Source organism: Rhea americana, unplaced genomic scaffold (genome assembly GCF_003343005.1).
Source record: "Rhea americana isolate MKP2758 unplaced genomic scaffold, rheAme1 scaffold_2, whole genome shotgun sequence".
Classification (NCBI taxonomy): domain Eukaryota; kingdom Metazoa; phylum Chordata; class Aves; order Rheiformes; family Rheidae; genus Rhea; species Rhea americana.
Genome location: NW_028186149.1, coordinates 12,213,015 through 12,234,690, shown reverse-complemented (window position 1 = coordinate 12,234,690; position 21,676 = coordinate 12,213,015). Strand labels below are relative to the sequence as shown.

At 38.0% G+C, this 21,676-nt stretch overlaps 1 protein-coding gene across 1 annotated transcript in view; it reads left to right on the top strand.

Annotated features, from left to right (window-relative positions):
- SYDE2 (synapse defective Rho GTPase homolog 2) overlaps positions 1–21,067 on the top strand; it is a 36,908-nt gene extending 15,841 nt beyond the window's left edge. Inside the window, exons 3-7 of the mRNA XM_085303498.1 lie at positions 1,698–2,800; positions 5,463–5,589; positions 11,397–11,578; positions 13,265–13,496; positions 18,203–21,067. Coding sequence (XP_085159624.1) covers positions 1,698–2,800; positions 5,463–5,589; positions 11,397–11,578; positions 13,265–13,496; positions 18,203–18,705 — 2,147 coding nt within the window. The 3' untranslated portion in view covers positions 18,706–21,067. The remainder of the gene's footprint in view (positions 1–1,697; positions 2,801–5,462; positions 5,590–11,396; positions 11,579–13,264; positions 13,497–18,202) is intronic.
- Positions 21,068–21,676: the final 609 nt, after the last annotated feature.

The window sequence follows — 21,676 nt, the reverse complement described above, 5'->3', positions numbered from 1 at the left end:
GGATTTGGAGGGGGGAAGAAAAAAGATAAATCATTTTCATCAAAGTTATGATAAAGACCAAGTTGCCTGATTTTACTGTTTAAGCTAAGTGAAGTATAAAAAGTAAAGTAATAGTTAAATGATGAAAAATTAATTTGGATGAACAGGGGAATTTTAAATAGCACTTTAGTTGTATGGTGATTTTGATTTAAAGTAGTAAATTTAGAGATAAAAACAGAAAGCCTTTGAAAAATGTGTAAAAGAAACTGCTATGAAATACGATTTGCCAAGTATCTCGTAAAAGTAGCACTTCTTTCTTGCCTTTTACATGCTGAAAACAGATTCCCCCTTGTTAGCAATGAGGGATAACTGATGCATATAGATGTTTTGAATCTCTATGAGCTGCTTGGGCTAATTGCAACAAACAAGGATCAGTATGTTTAGGGGCTCTGTGGTACCTTAGTATGTATGTGCAAGGCTACACAAGTCCTGTTGAGAGCTGCTGAAGTTTGCAAAATGATGAATTAATGTGGTAGTGTTTCTATCAAGAAGCACCATCAGTTTCTCAAGGGACAGAAAAGTAACTGTAAATGAAAGTACTCATGTAATTTAATTCGTATCTATTACTCTGAGGCAAATTCCCCTCTTGCATGTTCTATTTACTTATGTAAATACATTGCCTTTCCTGCAGTCATTCCTGATTCATGCTGATGAAAGTGAGATGATTTGAGCTGTAACTTGAGATTTGGATTTCCTCGAGTTTTCCAACATGGGGGGAACCACAGGTCCAGACTTTGTGCATTAGGTGCAGAAATTTCTGCTGTACTGGGTTAATGCATGATTGTAATTGGTTATCTTTCACTGTTGAGGGATTCTTCTCTCTCTTTTCTCCCCCACCTTGGCATTAGTGTCTATTGATGGTTTGTACCTTCAAAAGTTAGCGATTTCCCATGTGGTTATCACCTGGGGTTTGGGTTACTTCAACTGACGTCACAAGATGGTTATGTCAGGAAAGACACACATATGAAGCACTGCAAGATGTGGCTTTTGGAAAGAGTGAATCTTTGTTGTATTCTTCCTCCTCCTCCTTCCTGCATCAGAAAAGATGTTTTGAGAGAAATGGAGTAAAAATGTGAGACACCTTGCCTGCATCTACATGAGTAAAATTTAGGGCTATTTTGGTAACAGAGACACGCTGAAGAACATAGCTGTCTTTTTCATTAGAGATGAGCATCTCTCCTTTAGGCTTCAARGGAGTGGGCAGCACTGTTGTGTTATCAAGTAAGACAGCTTCTTAGACAGAAGTATATTTGTCATGGTCCAGTGTCTTCGCATTTAATATTAGTGTTATTACACCTGTGTCCCAGAAATGTTGTCATGTCTGCTTCTGTGAGGGATGTAACACAAATGGATAGCTGAATGCAATTAAGCGGAATAGGTCATTTGTTTGTATATAGTTTCTGGCCCTTTCATCTCCATAGAGCAGAACAAATCAGGCTTCTGACTGTGAACTGCCAAATTTGGCTGAACAAGTCAGCAGAGTACAGCTTACTTAATGCTCATGAACATCTGACTGATGAATGAAGGCTGTTTGAATGAATCACATTTATCGAGTTATGACAAATCAGCATGTTTTCCCCTAGCTTGAAAGGGTTTTGTATTACTTCAAACAGCAGATAATGAACTATTTAAAATTATTTATTCCTTCTCTTCTACAGGATCCGGAATCATACTTGCACCCAAGACTGACATACCACCAGCAGAAATTTCTCCTCCAAGTCCTAGTCCTTTGAAGAAAGGTGGATCAATCAATTGGCCTTTCCCAGATAGAATTAAATCTCCCAGAACTGTGAGGAAACTTTCCATGAAAATGAAAAAGCTGCCAGAGCTCAGCAGAAAGCTGAGCGTCAAGGGAACTTCAAGCCATAGTAGTTCTTCTGATAATCCTCCTTCTATGCTGAAAGGTAACTGTCGGGATACAAGCCATACCACATCTTTGCCGTCTTCTGGAAACTCAACAGCAGCTGCCAGCAGAAATGTTATAAGTCGTTACCATCTCGACAGCAGCGTGTCATCGCAACACACCTACAAAAAGAAAAGCACGAGGAGTTCCAAATCCTCCAGCAAAGGTGGTTACCTCAGTGATGGTGATTCTCCTGAACTTGTAACAAAATCGGGGAAACATGGACATGAAACCAAGTTTGGGAAAGGAAAGGAGACCCTTCCAAGCAACAGTAGCAAACAGGAAATAGATATTGATGCTTTTAGACACTACAACTTTTCTGATCAACCTAAATGTTCTCAGTACATCTCTGGACTCATGAGCATTCACTTCTATGGTGCTGAAGATTTGAAACCACCAAGAATAGACTCAAAAGATGTCTTTTGTGCAATACAAGTTGACTCAGTAAACAAAGCCAGAACAGCCCTGCTTACATGTAGGACAACRTTTTTAGATATGGACCATACGTTCAACATAGAAATTGAAAATGCTCAGCACTTAAAACTAGTAGTGTTCAGTTGGGAACCCACCCCACGCAAAAACCGTGTTTGTTGTCATGGAACAGTGGTTCTTCCTACTCTCTTTCGAGTGACAAAGACACATCAACTGGCTGTCAAACTGGAACCAAGAGGGCTTATTTATGTCAAACTGTCGCTCATGGAACAGTGGGAGAACTCTCTTGATGGTCTAGATGCAGATCGAGAGCCAGTGATGTTCGGGGTAGATGCTCGAAAAGTTGTTGAGAAGGAAAATGCAGGCTTGATGGTACCGCTTTTGATGCAAAAGTGTATTCTGGAGATAGAAAAGAGAGGCTGTCAGGTACTGTACATACTTTATTCTGTTTTTTGTTAACATTTCTATGTCAGTATGTCTGTGGCTGCTTATCTTTGTACTGTTAACTTCGGGAGCGTGAAAAGGAAAGAGGAAACTAAAAACGTATTTCCACAGTGGATTTTTTTCACTTTGTTACTCCTTTTGCTTGATAAACACTAATCACTGCAATGTAAGAAGCGTAATAGGACTATGTGAAATCATGCTTCCAGGTTGGCCTTTGTAAAGATGATGTACACTTGTTCACAGTAGTGTTTTAAGACTAGGAATAGATAAATGAACCTGCAGGCTCCAGCAGTTATAATGACCCTTAAAATAAGGCAGAACTGAGATTAGAATTTGGAAACGTCTGATTCCTGAGATATGGTTCATTTGATTTCCCACCTATCCAAAACTGAGGCATCTTGCCATTGAAAGCAAAGTGGTCACAGCAGTTCTTCTGCTAACCTTTACTTACGTATGTGCATTCACATTCCCATATCACAAGACTTGACTCTGACATCGCTTTTACTGTGCACAGCATTAAGACGGGGAGTAGATTTTTGGAGTTTGAACAGAGCATGTTTCCTAATGCTGCTTTCCCTTGTCTGTCTTCAAGATTAGAGAAGATGGRTGGTATAAGACAGTAATGGCTAGTGATGTGTTCTCTTCCTCTTGGTACTGTTCATTGGGCAATGTAATCTAATGGATAAAAATAGGTATGTGAAATGAGATCTGAAAGCCAATCCCTAGTTACAGAAACAAGGAATCTGATAGGAAGGAAGAGGCACAGTCCTGATGGCAAATGTTTCCCCTTGGTAATTCATTTGCAGTTGATGAGAGAACTTTCGTATACTGCTAGACAACGAGCATGAGCCCTTGGTTTCTCTGACACATGCACTTGCTCAAGTGAAGTTGAGAAGTAGTCACACCTACCTGTGTTACTGTTACATGATTACAAGATTTAATACTGCTGCTTATCACCTTAGTCATAAAATAGAGATAGGAAATAGTATTTCTATGCAATTATTTTGCCAGAAGTCATTACTGATAATGCCTACTTGACTCATTCTTACTATGAATGCTTTTCTAACATTTTGCAAATCAGTAGAAAAGCTGTTAYAACAAGTATTCTTTCCAGTGTGTATGTCCCATGTCTTCAGCATTTTATTTTGGGCTTATTAGCACCTAGTCATGCAGATGATATTGGGTAATCAAGATATTACTGGTAATCAAGCAATTCAGAGTGAATTGTCTGCATGTACTTCATGCTTTTGAGCATGAAATTTAATTTGTGCACTTGCACAGGGAGGACAAAAAGTGCAAAATATACTGTTAACTTCTCATTTTAACCATGTGCCTGTGAACTTGGCTGAGACTTGGCTTTCTTATAGACTGCAGATTACTGGCTGTTATGGTGTGCCCCCTCCACCTGCAATTCAGATGTGGAATTAGAAAACTTCATGGTTAACAGTAATTGCATTAGGCAAATACAAGATCATGCCATCTTCAGGAAGAGGGAGTACAAATTCCATTAGATAACTTTATATTTAAAAATGAGTTATATCCACATTGTACAGTACTCATTAACATATAACTGGACAGGTACTCCTGTTTGCAAACCTAGATTCACATTTCTACCCTTTTTGACTCTCCAGTAATTTTGGACTAGTCATTTACTGCTCAGTACACTTGCCTGTAAAGATTATTAAAAATAATTAGTACACTTAGGACTTAGTTCCTTAAGATCTAAGAAGTGCTCTATGCAAATGGTGGTTAGGCAAATCAAATAATGGCAAATAATAGTGATAAAGGCAAATAATAATGATAAAACGTAACAAATTAGAGTGCATGGAAGCCCATGACCAAATTAGTAATTTGGTCCAAGAATGGTGTGGGTTTCATTCCTGTCATCTTGAGCATGTTGAATAACCTCTCCTTTGCATAAAGCTTTTCATATAGTACTAAACATGTACTTGACTGTGCCTTGTGATCTTTAAGATATCTTGCAGATGTAATAATAGAGTATCCATAATTCTCTTGAAACCCTGATAAGTGATACCAAATATAATATAAATTTTGTTTACTGTATAGTTTATTTTTGTAAAAATATGTTTATGGTTATTTTATTTTTTTTAATTGGTTTATAGCATTTTGTATTACCACTTACTAGGTAGTCACTTAGGTAGTGTGGCTGCTTTTTTCTGCTAATGATTAATAACTTGTACTTATTTTCATATGCTATACTTATTACAGGTATAGTTACTGGTATACTTAAGCTCAAAATACTTTTTCTCCTCATTTATTTCTGCTCAAGTTCTAGTTTTATGTTGTAAAATTAAGCAATTATACTAAGAAAAATAATGGTAATTTGAGTATGTAGGATAAAATAGACTTCTCTCAGTAAAATACTGCCCAGAATGTTTGATATTACAGAAGACATTAATATCATTCACTTGCTCCTTACAGTCCCAACTACATTTCTTTTGTAGAGCTTAATACGCGCATTGTTAGTTGATGTTAAGAGTTGTCACTGCTTGCTTTCTTTAACTTAGGTTTCCTAACATTTGTTTGAATGCTAGTCATGCTTCCCAGAAGAGACAAAACAATGTGATTTGTTATCCTCTGTGCAGGAAAATAATTGATGTGTRGCCATTGTTTTTGCTTCTAGGTTGTGGGCCTGTATCGATTATGTGGCTCAGCAGCAGTTAAGAAAGAGCTTCGAGAGGCATTTGAGAGAGATAGCAAGGCTGTTTCTCTCTGTGAAAACCAGTACCCAGATATTAATGTGATAACAGGTAATAAATTTACTTGCTTTTCTTTTAATGTATAATTGTGACATATTTATAAAGTATTTTTTTAAAAGGTGACTTTTTAACTATTTTTCTATTGTCATTTAACAAGCTAGTAGCTACTTTTTTATTGCCAAAGGTTAAATGAAAATGAGTACAGTAACMTTGGTGATGTATAAATAAGTGATTTAGAGGGAGGGTATGAAAAGAGCAGCTTTTAAAACCTACCTTATTAGTTACAGAGAAAAATGGGAGTTTGAAAGGAACAAAAGTTCCTGGAGCAGACTCTACCTCTGTTGTCAGTTTGTACTGTAGTAAATCTTAAATTCAATTGTGATCGGGAACTGTGTTGTGGTAGTTACTCTGCAGCACATGGGCCCATTTCAGATCCACCTTTTGTCATCCCTTTATGTTGAAGATTGTAGGATTTTTGAAAAAGCAGAGGGCACAAGTAAAGAGAAAAATGGTTTGCTGTTACGATGTTAGGCCACAGTCTAGCAAAGATGTCTGCGCTTGAGTCCACATGCTGTAATTTCAGTAACACTCGTAATTTAGTATAAAAACATCAGTGTGCACAGGGTTGAAGCTGTTCAGCAAATCTTGCTATCCTTAAGGTCAACGGATTTCCCATCATCTTACACAGCCTGGTTAGAACTGCAGGAAAGTACCCTCATTTGATCATCTTTTAAGGCATTATTAAATAGCCTAACCTGTGCAAACTGGAGTGGCCCTTTGCTTGCTGTCATACAGCAAGATTTCTGGCAAAGGTGAGAATGTCTTGGAGTGCGACAATAGAAGATCTTATGAAGCATGCCTTCATTTGCATCATCTTTCTCAGTGAGAGTGTTCGCAGCAGTTGCACTGCACAACTAAATTAAGGTGTTGAATTTTTTTCTTTGCTTAAAAGTGGAACAATTTCATAAGTATTGATAATATTTTTTTATGTAAATCAAAGTTGATATGATTTCAGGAATCGCAGACTAAACTGATTACTTCAAGAAACTGGACAAGGAAATTTGTTTCATACCTGTCCAGAGATGGGAGACATAACAGTAGTAACCAGAGTATAAATTTCCTGTGCCAATGCACTTTCTGTAATGTTCAGATGAATTGGRCAGTTCTACCCTGTTTGATTTATTTCATCTCAGTGTATTCGGAGTAAATTTTATATTAATATATTTTATAATTACAAGAAGTATTAACTGAAGATACTGCACGGTGACATTCACTTTGATAAGAACCTTGTGGTAAAGAGTTTTCAATTACCTCGTTCATCTTGCTTGATTTGGCTGGTTTCAGTGTTGGTCCTAACTTCCTCACAAGYACTGTCTTTCCCAGAAGCAGAATATTGGGCTTACGTTTCACTCTGATATGATGTATTCTCTATTAAGAGAAGGTGTATAGTAAATACTTCAAAAGATCTTTTAACTTCTTTTTTTTCTCTTTAAAAATAAATTTGTGAGAAAAGCGAAGATAACTTCTAAAATCAGATTGTTCCATGAAATAATTGAAGTTCTGTTTTCTTCCCAATTTTCATAAATCARCTCCAAAAAAAGATGCTCTATTGCTTTGTGCCAAACAGCAGGAACGGTATGATGTTGATGTAAGTAGACAAATGTCAAACAGATACATTGCTGATGTGAGTTTTTGGCACAGAGAATAATAAAAATAGCATTGCACTCCCAAGCTATCTATGATGAAGCAGTATTTGCAGAACTGATGCAGTCTTATGGTGGAGAGGGTATAGGAACTTGTTACCAGCATTAAAAAAAAAAGAAGTGATATTTCATAAGTATTTTGAGCTTCTGAGTACATTGTAAGCTCAGAATCAACCATAATTGATTGAAACTGAAATCTGACCTCGGACAGTGCTCACTATAAATCAAAAGCCCCAATAGGATTGGCTGCACTAGTCTGATTTCTTTCTATCATGAGTCTATGATGTAGTGACGAAATAGAAAAGTGCACTTTAATATTACRTTGTACATTGCTGTAGGCCTTATTGAAGGTGATGGCAGGAAGGTATTGGTGAATGTGTAAGATCTCCTGGACTCTTAGTCCCTTTTTGGTTTGTATTGGTGCCGTACAATTTTTTGCAACCAGATTGTTTTATAAGGGTCAAAAGCATACAGCTGTAATGTCTGATGTAAAGACTACTGGATGTGCTTTTGTATGTTAGATTGCAAGAGTTTACTTACTTAGAGGGAAACATTATTTTAAGGAACACATTTAAAAGTGCATGTTTCCTCTACTACCACTGCAGCTCTGCTGTGTAACTTCCACTAGCCCCTGTGTTTGAATACCACGTTGCAAGACTTAATCCAAATGGTGTSGTGTATGTTAGAGGGAGCAGGGGGGAAACTCTGTTTGCGCCAATAACTTCCACATACTGAAATATAACGAGTTCTCTGATTAACTGTAAATAGTGCAATTTCAATGTAAAGGCAAGCAGCAAGTTGTGCCCACAGACCTGAGATATCCGCTGTGCTTAGTACCGAGAGTAAAAGCGCCCAAAGAATCTATTTCATGTATGTTTGGTAGATGCAGAATGTTTTCCCTAATATTTTACTGCTGTGTTTGCAATGCTAGGGCAGATGCACATGATTCATACTTCTATAAGCCAAAACACATGTTCCATAAAATATGAATCCTCAGCATAAATCTTCAGTGCTTTGAAGAGAAGTACCTTATTGTGTCCTTTTTGAAATTTGAATAGCACTGCTTTTTTCTAAAGATTTGTTTTGACAGCTTTCCTAAGACTAAAGAATGAACATTTAGTGATTCTTCACTGAGAAATTTCTTGGGACTTGCACAGACTTACACACAATTGAGTGTGCTTGTGCATCAAAATAACATSTGCTGCCAGTTTAGGAGCTAACCAGCAGTAATGTTGTTGCATCACATCTGTTCTCATCCATGTGAATTCATATCTCTGAATAAAGCATGTAATGCTGTTAAAGGTTCATTGGGTCAGAAAAATGAAGAATTAATGAAGTGAAGTGAATTTTTGCTTGCTGTCCAAATTTGTTCTGTGTGGTGGGCGGTTGTGCCAAGGAGACTGTGATAGTGAGGTGGCAGTCAGGAGGGAGAAGCATAGTTTCATTAGAAAAAAAGTAACTGCAGMGTCTTGCAGGGGTAATTTAGAGTGAATAGCAAAAGGCTTTAGAAAGGTCAAAGGGCTCCTGAACTCTCCTGTTRCACCAGGTTAAACAGGAGAGAGCCCTTTGGCAGGGAGAAGTCCTGTGCCTGTGGRTGGTATTACATGGAGTCCTTCTAAGCAGTTATTGATAGCTGATTGCAAGTGTTGCAACAGTATAAACTTGATATGATTAAGACACGACCTTATCCTCATTTCCTGCTGCAAGCTAATTCTGATTTCAGACTTTTTCTTTCAAAAAAGCACAGCTGAAACAAGCCCTGATAAAAGTGAGCCTCYCTTCCTAGTTTTGCCCATGGAAAAAGGAAAACATCCCAAACCATGATGTGCAGCACTGACTTCTGCCACGTTTGTGTTGTAAATGTTTTAACCAGTTAATCCACACATGGAATTGACCTCTAAAACAAGGAAAGGGGGGAGGGAGATATTTCAGCGTAAGTCATTTAACAAGCTATACTGTGATCAAACTAGCCACTTAGAAATATGCCATATTTGTTACTGCTCCACTTATTAAAATATATATATATATATACACATATATATACACACACATATATATATACACACACACAAGGGGGAGGGGAGCAAGGAGAAAATGTGTGTTTTCAGGAAAATATACAGATGGTGTTCTCATTTTTCATGTTCCTGATGGAACGTTCCCATTTTAAACACAGCGCGCATTGTTACGTGCTGTATGGTGATCTGCAAAGTTACATTTTTTGTTTTGCTGCCCTTTTTCCTTAAACTGCGGGGAGAGATTGTCTGGCTGCTCCAGAGGGTGATCCTGCACTGTTCTTGGAATATTACTTGACTGTCTGCACTTGACACAGTTGTGTCACCCTTTTTTACAAATATGAACATGTGAACATGGCTATGAAGGGGAAAACGCGTRCTTTTTAGAAGTGACCTCGTAACAAAGCTCATTGCTGATGCAGTTCAGTTTACAGCTGGGTCATAAAGACTGAGCCAACAACAAGTGTCRTTTTCTTAAATAAGACGAAATCGATGGTATTTGCCGTGATTTGGAATTTTACAAGGCTATGTGGAGAGCATACCAAAAAATCTCCGTCTTCCCCCTTTTCAACTTTCCATTATCAGAGGATGGGTGCCTGAGGACAGGGATTTCTAAGGGCTTTTGTAATCCACTGTTTCTTCTTAACCAAGTATTTAAATTTATCTGTGGTATAGCTGAAATGATTAGCTGTTTGTGGTACAGAGTGCATTGTCTTGATTGTTTAAAAGGGAAAGAAAAGCTGCTGGGAGGCGGAGAAAAATTCTTCAATGATTTTTGTTAGTTTTACTGGATATCTTGCCTTGGATAGAGTTACGTTTGTATTCTTTCCAAGGGGCTCCTATTAGAGRTCCCGTAGATTTTTTATTATTTTTATTATTGTTACAATCCCCACTCGAAGTATCAGCCAGCCTTTAAAACCGGTTTGTGGAGAATGCAAACACTCAACTCGGTTGCTTCTCGTTGGTTTATGTCTGCATTAGGAGCGTAGGTCTAGTGAAGTGCTTGCCCGGCTGTTGCATCCCATAGAAATGGCCTCTGCCCTAGCACTYCTTGGGACTTTTAGCACAGTGCAGTACTTTTTTGCAGGTGGGAAGAGTTCAGTGCTGAGACTGGCAATGACTCTGCACAAGTCACTTTTTCCAGGGAGCATATTTCCCTGCAGAAATAAGTCTGCTCCTGCAGACAGATCCCCACCATGCATGTCTCAAATCACTTAGCTGTAGATGGTAGGAACAACATGGCTCTGCTTCTCCCACACCTGAAGGCTCTTCTGCCCAGGATGAAGCTACGTGGAGCGGCTTGCTAGTGAATAGCTGCTTTAGCCAACGTGTCCTGTAGCTGCAGATCTGTTTTATGGCTCCCACAGCAGATGTAAGTGGTGTATCTGGGAGGGGAAAGAGAAATGTGAGGCAGGGGTGAGTTGGTGTTTCCCTTCTCAAGGAAGATGTTTGGTTTGTGCTTTGTTAGATGAGAAAACCCTGTGTGGTTCGCAGTGTGTAACACCAGCACTGAGACATTTGCACATAGTTTTATAATTAAAAATAAACAGCAATTAATTGCCAGGCATATCAAAAGCAGGATGTGTTGTCAGGCTTGAGGCTTTGGTGTTCATACCAGCTCCTTTCCTTGGACAATAGGTGGACTGCCAARAGCCCTGTTTTGCCTTTCTCTTGCCCCAGTCAGGAGGAAGATCTGGAGAAATGCTCTCCCACCTGCCTGGAGAGAATGACAAGCAGGCTTATCTACCTCCACATGTGCAGCAGCCCCTACATGCACCCATCTTCTCTGGAAAGCACCTTAGTCACCATGAGCCTTTCTTTATGTGTGATCTTAGAGGAGCTGCTGAGGCTCACAGTGCTGCAGGATGCAGCTGGAAGGCAGAGCTGCTGCTGCTTTTTGGCTTTGTGAGGGCATTGCAGTGGGACCTCACAGCTTTTAGGTTACTTTATGATAATCTCTCAATGCTTTACTGTATCCTTAAGGTTGTTTTCCCATCCCTCACTCCCAAGTGAGAGGTTTGTAGCTTATGTGGGTGATTCATCTGGTGAGATGAATGAAGTTTGTGCCTTATCACTCCCAGACAATTCTGAAAAGTAAGTCTGCAGCTTGTTTAAAGTTAACTATTTTGTGTCTTTTGTGAAGGTGTCCTAAAGGATTATCTGAGAGAGCTGCCCTCTCCCCTGATAACCAAACAGCTGTATGAAGCAGTGCTGGATGCAATGGTGAAAAATCCCTTGAAAATGACAGCAAGTGGTTGTGAAAATGACCCAAGTGATTCTGAGCACACAGCAGCCCTCCTGGATTGCCTGCCAGATGTTGAGAAGGTGAGCAGTATTAGCACATTCAAGTGATAAATAACGAACTTTAGAAAATAAAGAAACATTTTTACACTGGACATAGAAAACAGACATACACATTTTGACTTAAAGATCTATRTGGATTTTTGATGCCCTGCCTCTTTAGCTGAAAGTACTTCCATGCTCTTAATAATCTCAGGCTCTGTATTATAGATTTTTATATTGTCTCTATAAACTGAATGAAAAACTGTGAATGCCATTTTTTAAAATGTTAGATCACAGATGATTCCCGTGCAGGGTCATGCTACATTTCTGTGGAGCTCTTTGTTCTTTATGCCAAGACTAAATGAGGAAATGCATTCCTTTTCCTAAATATGTACAATAAACTCTTAGCTTCCCATATTATGCAATGTAATAATGCTGTGGACTGTTAGATAGTTGCCAAATCCAACTACAGAGAAAACCACAGTTAACCAGTTTTACTGTGAAGGAGAGAGTGAAAAGACTGCGCAGTAGCTTGAGATGGGTTCTGTATAAGTTTTGCATGCAGARCCATTATTAAAAACTGTTGCGTACCAGACGCATAATGCTGGTTTGGGGATTTATTGTCTTTTGGCTTACATGTTTGCAAGTATGCAAAGTCCTCCATGGACATGCTAAGAAAAAAAAGTGTGTGCACTGTGGAATGAATGCTCACCTTCCATTGGATGAAGTTGAACTTAAGCGGTGATAGAAGTCTTTTCTTCTATATTTATAACAAATATCATGAGATATTGCTTTTCTCAGTTCTTCTAACATCTCACTTTAYAGTGCTCTGGGTGCAACAGGTTCATTGAGCAGGATTTGCTGGGTTGTCTGAGGTGGTGTATTTCTGATCTGATTTCTGTCCTCTGATTTAGGACAGCTTGTAAATTTGGGGCAAACACTCAAACTTTCACTTGATARGGATTTCCTCATTTAAGACCTACTGTAAATATTCCTAGCAATGCAAAGGATGGGATATACTGAAGGATGAGTAAATCAAGAATTTGCTTTACYTTTTGGTATTTGTATTAATGATGAATAATATCATACCCTTCATGTAATTTCTCTTCCCGAAGTACAGATATTTTTGTGCTATACAACCAAGCGTAAAGGCAACATAATATATACATACATAAAATATAACTTTTATTTCTGTATTAATTAAAATAGAATGTACCTTCACAAATTATCTCTGCAAAAATTACACTATTTTTTTAAAGTTCATGTAAATCATTTCCACTTACAGCAGACTGGGTGACCAGAAAACTAGCTAGAAGTCACTTTTGATAAAGCTAAACTGACTTCTGGAGGTTTGTTCTAGTGCTGAAGTCATATTGAGGGTTTCTTTATTTCTTAATGTAAATGGATCTTCTGTGCTGCCTCTGCAGCTTCTCTCCTTTCCCTGATGTCCCCTCTCCACTGAAAGAAAACTCATCCACATAAAACTGAGATCAGGTAAGAGACAAGCTAAGTTTTATTAGACAGTCTGTCTTAACTAGTTGGTACTGTGATGGAGTCTAGTCCATTTTTTTTATTCAGGACTTAGATGTTGCATTGATGGGTGTTGGTAGAAAAACCTTAGCTATAATACTAGCAACCTTAATCTTGTCCCTCTAGACAAAGACATTAGGATGATAACACTGAATTAGTCTAATATCTTGCTTCCTCAAATGTATTTTTTTCTTGTAGGCTACCCTGAAGATGCTATTGGATCACCTGAAGTTGGTGGCTTCCTACCACGAAATAAATAAGATGACATGCCAGAATTTAGCTGTATGTTTTGGTCCTGTTTTACTGAGCCAGAGGCAGGAGACCAGCAGTCATAGTAACAGAGTCTTCACAGACTCGGAAGAACTTGCTAGTGCTCTGGACTTCAAAAAGCACATAGAAGTTCTTCATTACTTACTCCAGCTGTGGCCAGGTAATGTTTCATGAATCTGATCAAGCTAAGTATCAAACTATTGCTGTGTGTTTTTGTGTGTGTGACAATGTAGACTAATTCACAGGATAACTGAGTAGTATCAGGATTCTTAAAATATGAGGWAATATAACTTCTTAATGTAAAGAAAACATGATGATTATATAATTTCTTTTTGTATTCTGCCATTTTGTTTAATGGGAATTTTGCAGTGTTAATTACTTCCTTACCAAATGACAGAGTTTGAATATATAATATAAAAAGCCATGAAAGTGCTTTATGCAAGTAAAACAACCAGAGAAGACAAATCCATAGACAATATTTCCACATATTAATTAGAGTCAGGGTTTGGTTTTTTGTTCGTTTGTTTTAAAGCTGCTTTCCTGCTTTGACGATTTCAGAGACGGTGTGGGATTCGTTAGCTTGGTGCCTGAGAGGCGCAAAGTGTTTTTCTTATTTTTGCATTTGTAATTTGGTAGAGTTGATGACATTCTTACGCGAGAAGCTGTGCATCTTCAAGTCATTTGTCCAGAGCTCTGCATAAAAARTGCTTAAGAAAAAAAGTAGCTTTTAGCTCCTACTTCTTAACCTGAGTAGTTCATGTGCTCTTGCACAATTTGGAATCAGTCCACAGTAAGAAAGGAGGTGAAATTCTGATTCTCTCAGTGACCAAAGTAGAAGTGAAGGTAACTATTTTTGTTAAGGTTTCGTTTTTGAATGGGAAATAATTCTCCAGTGTTCGTATTTCCCTTGGTATTCAGAGAGGCATAAGTCAGTGGAAATATTCATAGTGACATCAGTGAGCCTTGGATTTCAGCCCAGGGTGAGTTTCTCTACATTTCTTCTGCTTGGGAATTAAGTATTGAACTGTGGTGTCCTCTTACACAAGCCATGCATGAATTCACAAGACAGGCTAAGATATTGCTGCTTTTCWGTAGTAATATGGAGAGTTTGAGGATAATACAGTGAAACAATATTAGATTCAAAGCTGTTATTACTGTTTTGAGATATTCTTTGGCCGAGTAAATGTTGAAAGTTACCTAATCATACAGAAGATGGATCCATTGTTCCATGTTGTAATATCTTCCTTTTCACAGTGGTCTGATTAATGATGGTGTGGAGAACCAATTTGTTTTGTAACATTCATCTCTGCTGATTTTCTGCACCAGTTGAAACATGAAACAAAATTACAGTTAATCCAAATGAGTTACATCCAATTGGATTTGTTTATAGAATAAAAATAAAATTTAACAGGAGGCTGGCTTTTCCTACAAGACATAGGAGGTACCTGGGAGATGGGGAGGGCCAAGAAGGGCCAGACTTGGCAATACTGCATTACTTACAATGTGACTGCATTTGAGACAGTCAGAGGGACTCTGTGACACCCTATGCTCAGTACGTAAAATATTTCACAACTCATTTAAGGAGTATTTGGGTAAAGGCACTTACATTTGTTTGAGCCCCCCCCTTTTTTTTAAGAAAGGAGAGAGAGGGAGATTTTTGATCYAAGGCATTTACATTCCAGACTAGAAAAGAGAAGTAAATGATAATTATTAAACATATAGCATACAAAAATGCATTTTTAATTCATTTGTGAATGCAGAGTAGATATTCCTGCCACAAACATAGAGATTCCCATTCCTAACCAGGCTGTACTTGAGCCATATTATTCTGAAGGGCTCCTGACTTATAAGCATGGATTGGCAAGGAATTATTTCTGGCAAATTAAATTAAAAAAAAAGGGGAGGGGGGTCCTGRGTCTGTTGTCACTTCCTGGACATGAGCTATAAATGATTAAGCTGTAGCAGATGAAAGTGCAGGCTAGACATGTGAACATGTGGTTTTCAGCATAGTATTTTTTATAATCAAACTATACAAGATGCCCAATAAATATTATTATTAGAAGGGGTTGTGATTACAGAAAGGATTGAAATCTACACTGTGTTTTTTGTCTTTCTGCCTGCTTTTTATGGCAGATCACCTTACATAATCTCAGATTTACTTAATTCTGGTTAAATCTGTATCTATAGACTTATTCTAAATCTAAGGATTTTTTAAAAATATCTAAAAAAATATGGTTTTTTTAAGATAAAAGAATTGTTGGAGTGGGTTTAACCCTTTCTTGGGTAGAAATGTAAAGCATTAAGAAAGGTGAAGAAAATACAGAAGAAATTCACTTGAATCTCATTGAAACAGCACAACAAAATTGACAAGTTTGTGAATACTATACTGAAGTCATTTAAGTGCCCAAGGTTTCTGGTGGTGCAGTGTGTGTCAAGAATGTGCTGGATGAGTCAGTGACTTCAGCTGTCACGGGTTGCTTCTTCGTTCCTATTGCAAGCAATAGTTTCCACCCTGAGAGTATCGCTTGGCTTGTTGCTCCTGCCAAAAAGATCACTGGCAGCAAGCTGCTGTGAATCAGGCGGTGCTGCTGCGGCAGGGCCTAGAGCCGCTGCCGCAAGCAGCTGGCTGCGAGCACCTGCTTCTGTCTCTGWATCCTCACAACAGGAGAGGTGAGTTTGGCGAGAAAGTCCATGTAGAGAATTAATGTAGTGTAGAGAGGAGGAAAGAAAAAAAAAAAGGCTAAGGATAGTCTCAGCTGTGTTGTCTATTTTTTTCTGTAAGTTTGATTTATGATAGTTTGCTTCCAAATAGATGCCGTTAGCTACTCTGCTGCTATTCTCAGCTGAGTGAGTTACTTTCCACCAGTCTTGTAAATTCAGACCCAAGTGCTGAGAGGACATCACCATCTGAAAGCYCTGAGCAAGTTAAAACGTAAATGGCGGTGCTTTTTAATTTTGTTTGCGCTCTACTGATGCGGCAGTGACCGTGTCCTGGAAGCGCCTCCTGCCGCAATTGCACCCTGCCGGCTGTAAGGAGTGTGGGCTGGCCCTGACCGGGGGCTCCCTAGGACGCGACCGCAGTGGGCAAAACTCTGAAAATAAGAGCAAGAGGAAAGTTAATTTGACTTACGATGCAGCTTCGGGATTGAGTTGAGGCAAGCTGGGACGTTTCTTGCTGCCTCCCTCACCAGCTGTAGRGCTGGTGCAGCCCCAGAGCTGCTATCTAGCAGTTTTCAGTCAGATCAGTGAGCTGAGGGCGCTCGCTGGAGTCASCTGTACCAGGCGGCTGCACAACCACTAGAGCCAGTGCAGGAGAGGTGGGAAATGTGGCTGTAAGAAGGGAAAGCAGGAGCTGTTTGGGCARCAGATACAACACAGAAGCTAATCACAAAACTTTGGGGTTAGTTACTATGACTGCTGTGAGAGACAAAAGCAACTAGATGTAGCTTTATACATAGGAGTTTACATTTGTTGTCAATGATGCAAAAGGTAAGTGGTGGAGTTTTCATTCACCCCGGAAGAAATGCTGAATAGTATCCCTTGGCTTGCAAGAACTGTGCAAGACAGATTGTGCTAAAATTGAAGTAAAATATGAATGCAGAAGTGTAAACAAGTGAGTGCCTGTATAATGTAAACAGAAGAATTGGACTGGAAAAGATCACAGGCTAGTCTCTTAAATTTAATCTGCCTGTAGATTTATAGACAACTTGATAATAAACATGTTGTGCAATACTTCAATTTCCTTGTTTTTCCAGCTGAAAACAAATGGTCCTTGTTCAGTTAGAACATGTAATACTGGCAAGATATTGTTAACCCATGGCCCTTCATCTTAATGGAACATAGTCCAAACAGAAAGCCCTCTTTATATTTTAAAAGAAAGGGGAAAAAAACAGTGATAGTTATTTCATGTTATTGTGCAAAGTACAAAGACTAAAATTCTCTGGGGAGACCTGTAATGTGGACCCAGAGAGAGAAGCATTTGGCATATCAGGATTAAGCTTTATGCTTAAATGCAAGGAATCTAACAACAACAACAACGAAGTGACATTCTGCTCTCTAAGTGTTTATGTATGCTATGTTTCCAGCAGTGAACTGGAATAGAAAGTCTCTGTATCTAATTACAAGAGGTTATGGCCCGCTCAAAACCAAAAGTTTTGCAGTTCAGACATTCAACAGGCACAGACCAGTAAAAGTATTTGTACTGTTTACCATAGGAAGCCGGTAACAGTGGAGGACACTATTAGTAACTTATGCTCTATAATCATGCGTTCAGGTAACATGACCATCAAACCTGTTTGAGTGTACTTTTGACACGGGGTTGTGGCTGCTTAGAAAAATTAATGCAAATGAGCTTCTATTAATAGTGCAGAACATTAGAACGAAAGAGAAACACAAGAGTTCAGCTCTGGTGTGTCTTTAGCTTCTCTAGGTGTTTTTCAGCATTGGTATTTTTGTTGTGTTTTTAACCACTTTATGCTGTGCTTGCTTTCTGTTTTTCCTTTTAGCCTGGAAGAGGTGTGTGAGCTGAGCTGTTTGCTTCTCTTTGAACCAGAGCTAGATAGTGATTAACTCATGCAGTGAGTTTAATCAGTGCTCTGGAAGCTTCTACTTCTAGGTGGACTTTCCTCAGTTGCAGTTTGAATCTGGCATGAATCTTCAAAACTGAGCTTTTACAGTAGTTTTTCTAATTAAATATATCAAACAATAGCAGAAAACGTAATAGTGGAATGTGTTGGCTGTAATTTGCATGTATTCATGCATGTTCCTAGGGCGTAATGTAGAGGGAAGAAAATGGGCGTTCTTTCATGTTTCGCTTCTTGTTGCAATACGAATTCAGCTGATTCTGGTTTAACTTCTTTGTTCTAGTACATCATTCAACTGCCAAAGACCCAATGCATCTGAATGCATTTTCAGAGCACCCATCGTCCCTGAATTACCTGAGACCTAAGAAGCAAAGACCTCAGATGCTGAATCTAAGTGGTACTGAAATGTCTGGGGTGCTTAGGCCAAGACCAGCAGGTCTAGACAGCCCTTCAAGTAACCGCTACGCGGGAGACTGGAGTAGTTGTGGGGAAAACTACTACTTAACCCCCAAAGAGAGCCCAAATGAAGCAGACTATGATGACGTCCCTTCGGAAGACACAGAAAGTGGGGATGATAGCAACAAAGTTGATGGGTCGGATAGCCTGATAAAGCATCCGCAGTCCATTCCCAAGGAACACACGTTTCAGAGCTATTTGACAATGCAAGAGATCGATTCGGCAGTGGACCGCAGAGCGAACCTCAAAGACCTGCAGGAAAGTATTGATACTCTGATAGGAAACCTGGAAAGGGAACTCAACAAAAACAAACTAAATATGAGTTACTGACTCCTGTCCTGTGTGATACCTCCTCGTAGTACTTCTCTGCCCTCACCTGGCTCCCCATTAAGGTGTGTGGAGTGCTGGTTTCCATGAACACACTGTCATAAGGCCCACCTTGAATTAACAAATCCGCTTTAAGACATTCCATTATGTTTCATCATTTTTTATTAGAAGAATGCGTTGGCCTGACCTTCTGGTGTTTGAGACAGAAACACAGAGAACGAAGTGATTCTAGAAAGTGGTGGCATTTTCTCCCTAAAAATACTATGCACTTAGGCAGTTTGGGCAATATCTGACAGAAGATAAAGCAACAACAATAATAATAGAACTTCTTGTTCCTGAGATYTTAATTCTGGTACAGATGCTCCCCTCAGAAGAGGATTAACGCTGCTTGGCCTGAGATTTGCAGCATGAACTTTAGATAGACTCATTTTACTATATATGCAATGGCTGCTATGAGAAATGCTTTATATATATATATATATATATATATATATATATAAAAAATATTTATATATAAAGTTTTAATTGTACAAATATTAATGTATTCGTGTATTAACACTTTTCAGTAATTATTTAAACAAGCAAGAATTAAATATTTTTCTAACCTTGTTTGTATATATTTATGTATAAATGTGCATGTCTCTGTAGCCACCTTTTGCAAAGGAAAAGAATAAAAATTACGTAAGGGTACYGCTTCTAAGAAAACATGTTTAACGATGCCAAGGTTAAGTTACCACTTCAGTAACATAGCATTTGATTTATACACAGAAATATGTCCAGAGAGAAGGCAAGGTGAATGATTAATGTAAATGACCTTGCGTGTTGCAGGTGCATCAGTTCACAGGTGTTGACTATTAACTATACTAAAAAAAACCCAAAAAACCACAGATTAATTTTAAGAATTTTCCAGGATTACTAGCAGTGAATTGTTCTGCTGTCTTTAAGGGGTAACAAAATATGCACAGTAAGGAGATGAAGGTACTGTTCATTTTTTTTTAAGTTTTTTTTTCCACGATTTTTGATAGCTAAGGAAGGCCTGGTAGGTGTTTACTTTTTAAAGACTTTTGGCTTTGTCCTTGTAACCTCTTACCTTATTCCTGATATTTTGATACTTGTTTTTTCTCCAGTTTCAGGTAGTTTTGCTGAGGYAACTTTGACTGCTGGTTGTTAAGTGTTTAAGCTCTCTTTGGAGAAGATGAAGGTCTCGGATCCTATACAAAAGCAATTATTTTTCCTCTGAATCTTTTAGTTAAATTAGTCTCTGAAAAATGGAAATCTGAGTTTTTACAGAGTCTGGGGCTTGTGGGTGGGATTGCAACCTGCTGTGACTTGGTTAGATTCAGCTATCGCCATACTCTCAGATCACCTTTTATCTTTAGTCATTTATGATGAATAATTAAACATTTCATGTTAACAAAACACATTCTTTGTTTAACCAAAAATAGATACTAAGTTGCTTACAGATTTTTGATAGTCACTCGTAACAAAGAAACAAACTCATGGCTTTTCCTTTGCAGGTCACCCTCAGTGAGGAACAGGGGATTTGGGAGGGTCAGGGCTAGATGGTCATTTTGTTTTGAGACTTCAAACACCAAATCTGTGTCAGCTGGCAGGATAGAATTTATTTTCTCCCCCCTTTTTGGTACAGTGTTGACATCCCACCGTGGCTTTCCATTTACCATGTGGGTAAGTGCTTTTTTTTGCTAATGCCATACTTCAATATATTACGTAATTGTAGAGTTATTTATTTACGGTAGCAAGGGATTAAGAATTGCTATGACAAATGCCATCACTCATTTTTAAGAAATTATTTTAGCATGGTTTCAAATGGTTTATTCAATCTCATTAATTTATTTTTTATAAGTGTTAAAAGATGCAAAACAATTATTGCAATATAATGATAATGTATGAAAATGTAAATTTAACCTGAAGCATTTATTAGTAAATCAATGTATTTTTTTAAACTTTTATACCTACAGAGTGCGCATACTTTTTAAACTATAAATTTTAATTCTAAATAAAATTTGAATTAAGAACAAAATTTGATTAAGCGTAGTTAGTGGTTATTTAAAGCCAGTCTTAGCTGTCAATATGCATTGGCAGCACATGTGAATTAATTTTGTAGACGTTTGATTTTTCAGAAGATGTTTTGTGTGATGTTTTGTCTAGGTTTACCCACTATTTCTCTTACATAATTAAAATATAACTACTCAATTTTAACTCAAAAACAGTAATATTTTAAGGAACTACTCAAACACAGTGTTCTGACAGCATTTCTTCACGTATTGCAGAGAGATTCTCATGCTTTTGGATATAGCCTGTCTCCTGTATTGAGCATGTAAATTCATTAAAATTAGTTAAAAGATGTTTGTATTTAAAGTTCTTTGATAAACGGTGTATGAAATTTTCATTGTGTGCAGTATTCTAAATCATGTAAATGAGCATCTTTGAATAATTTTTTATGCTTTTTTTGATGTAAGGTTTTCTGCAGGAAGCCTCAGTGCAGCAATATGTTGTTCTGTCAATTGTAAATTTTAACCTTACAACAGGAGAAATCAATGACCTGATAAACTATATTAATGTCAATCTAATGAGTTAAATCGGAATATAGTATAAGCAAAGCCAATTTAATATTCACATTATTCAAATGAAATATTATCTGTTAAGCTAGTTGTGGCAACCTGTAGAGTACATTTTGTATCCTAGAGAGTCGTCTTCGAATGTGACATTTCTCAAGTAGTATTTTATGTTGTACCTTATTTTTTTTTTTCTTATATTACTATATTTCATATAAGATAGGTCATAATAACATCTGGTCAAGTTGCATCTTTTTTAGGATTGTAACAGTTTCTGAAGGAGGAGGATTACTGGAGGAATTACTCTAATCTAGAAACACTAAAGGCAGAGATAAGAATAGCCTGCTTCTACCAAAATAGAAGTGAGCATTTTTTATGCAAAAGGACAGCATAGGCTT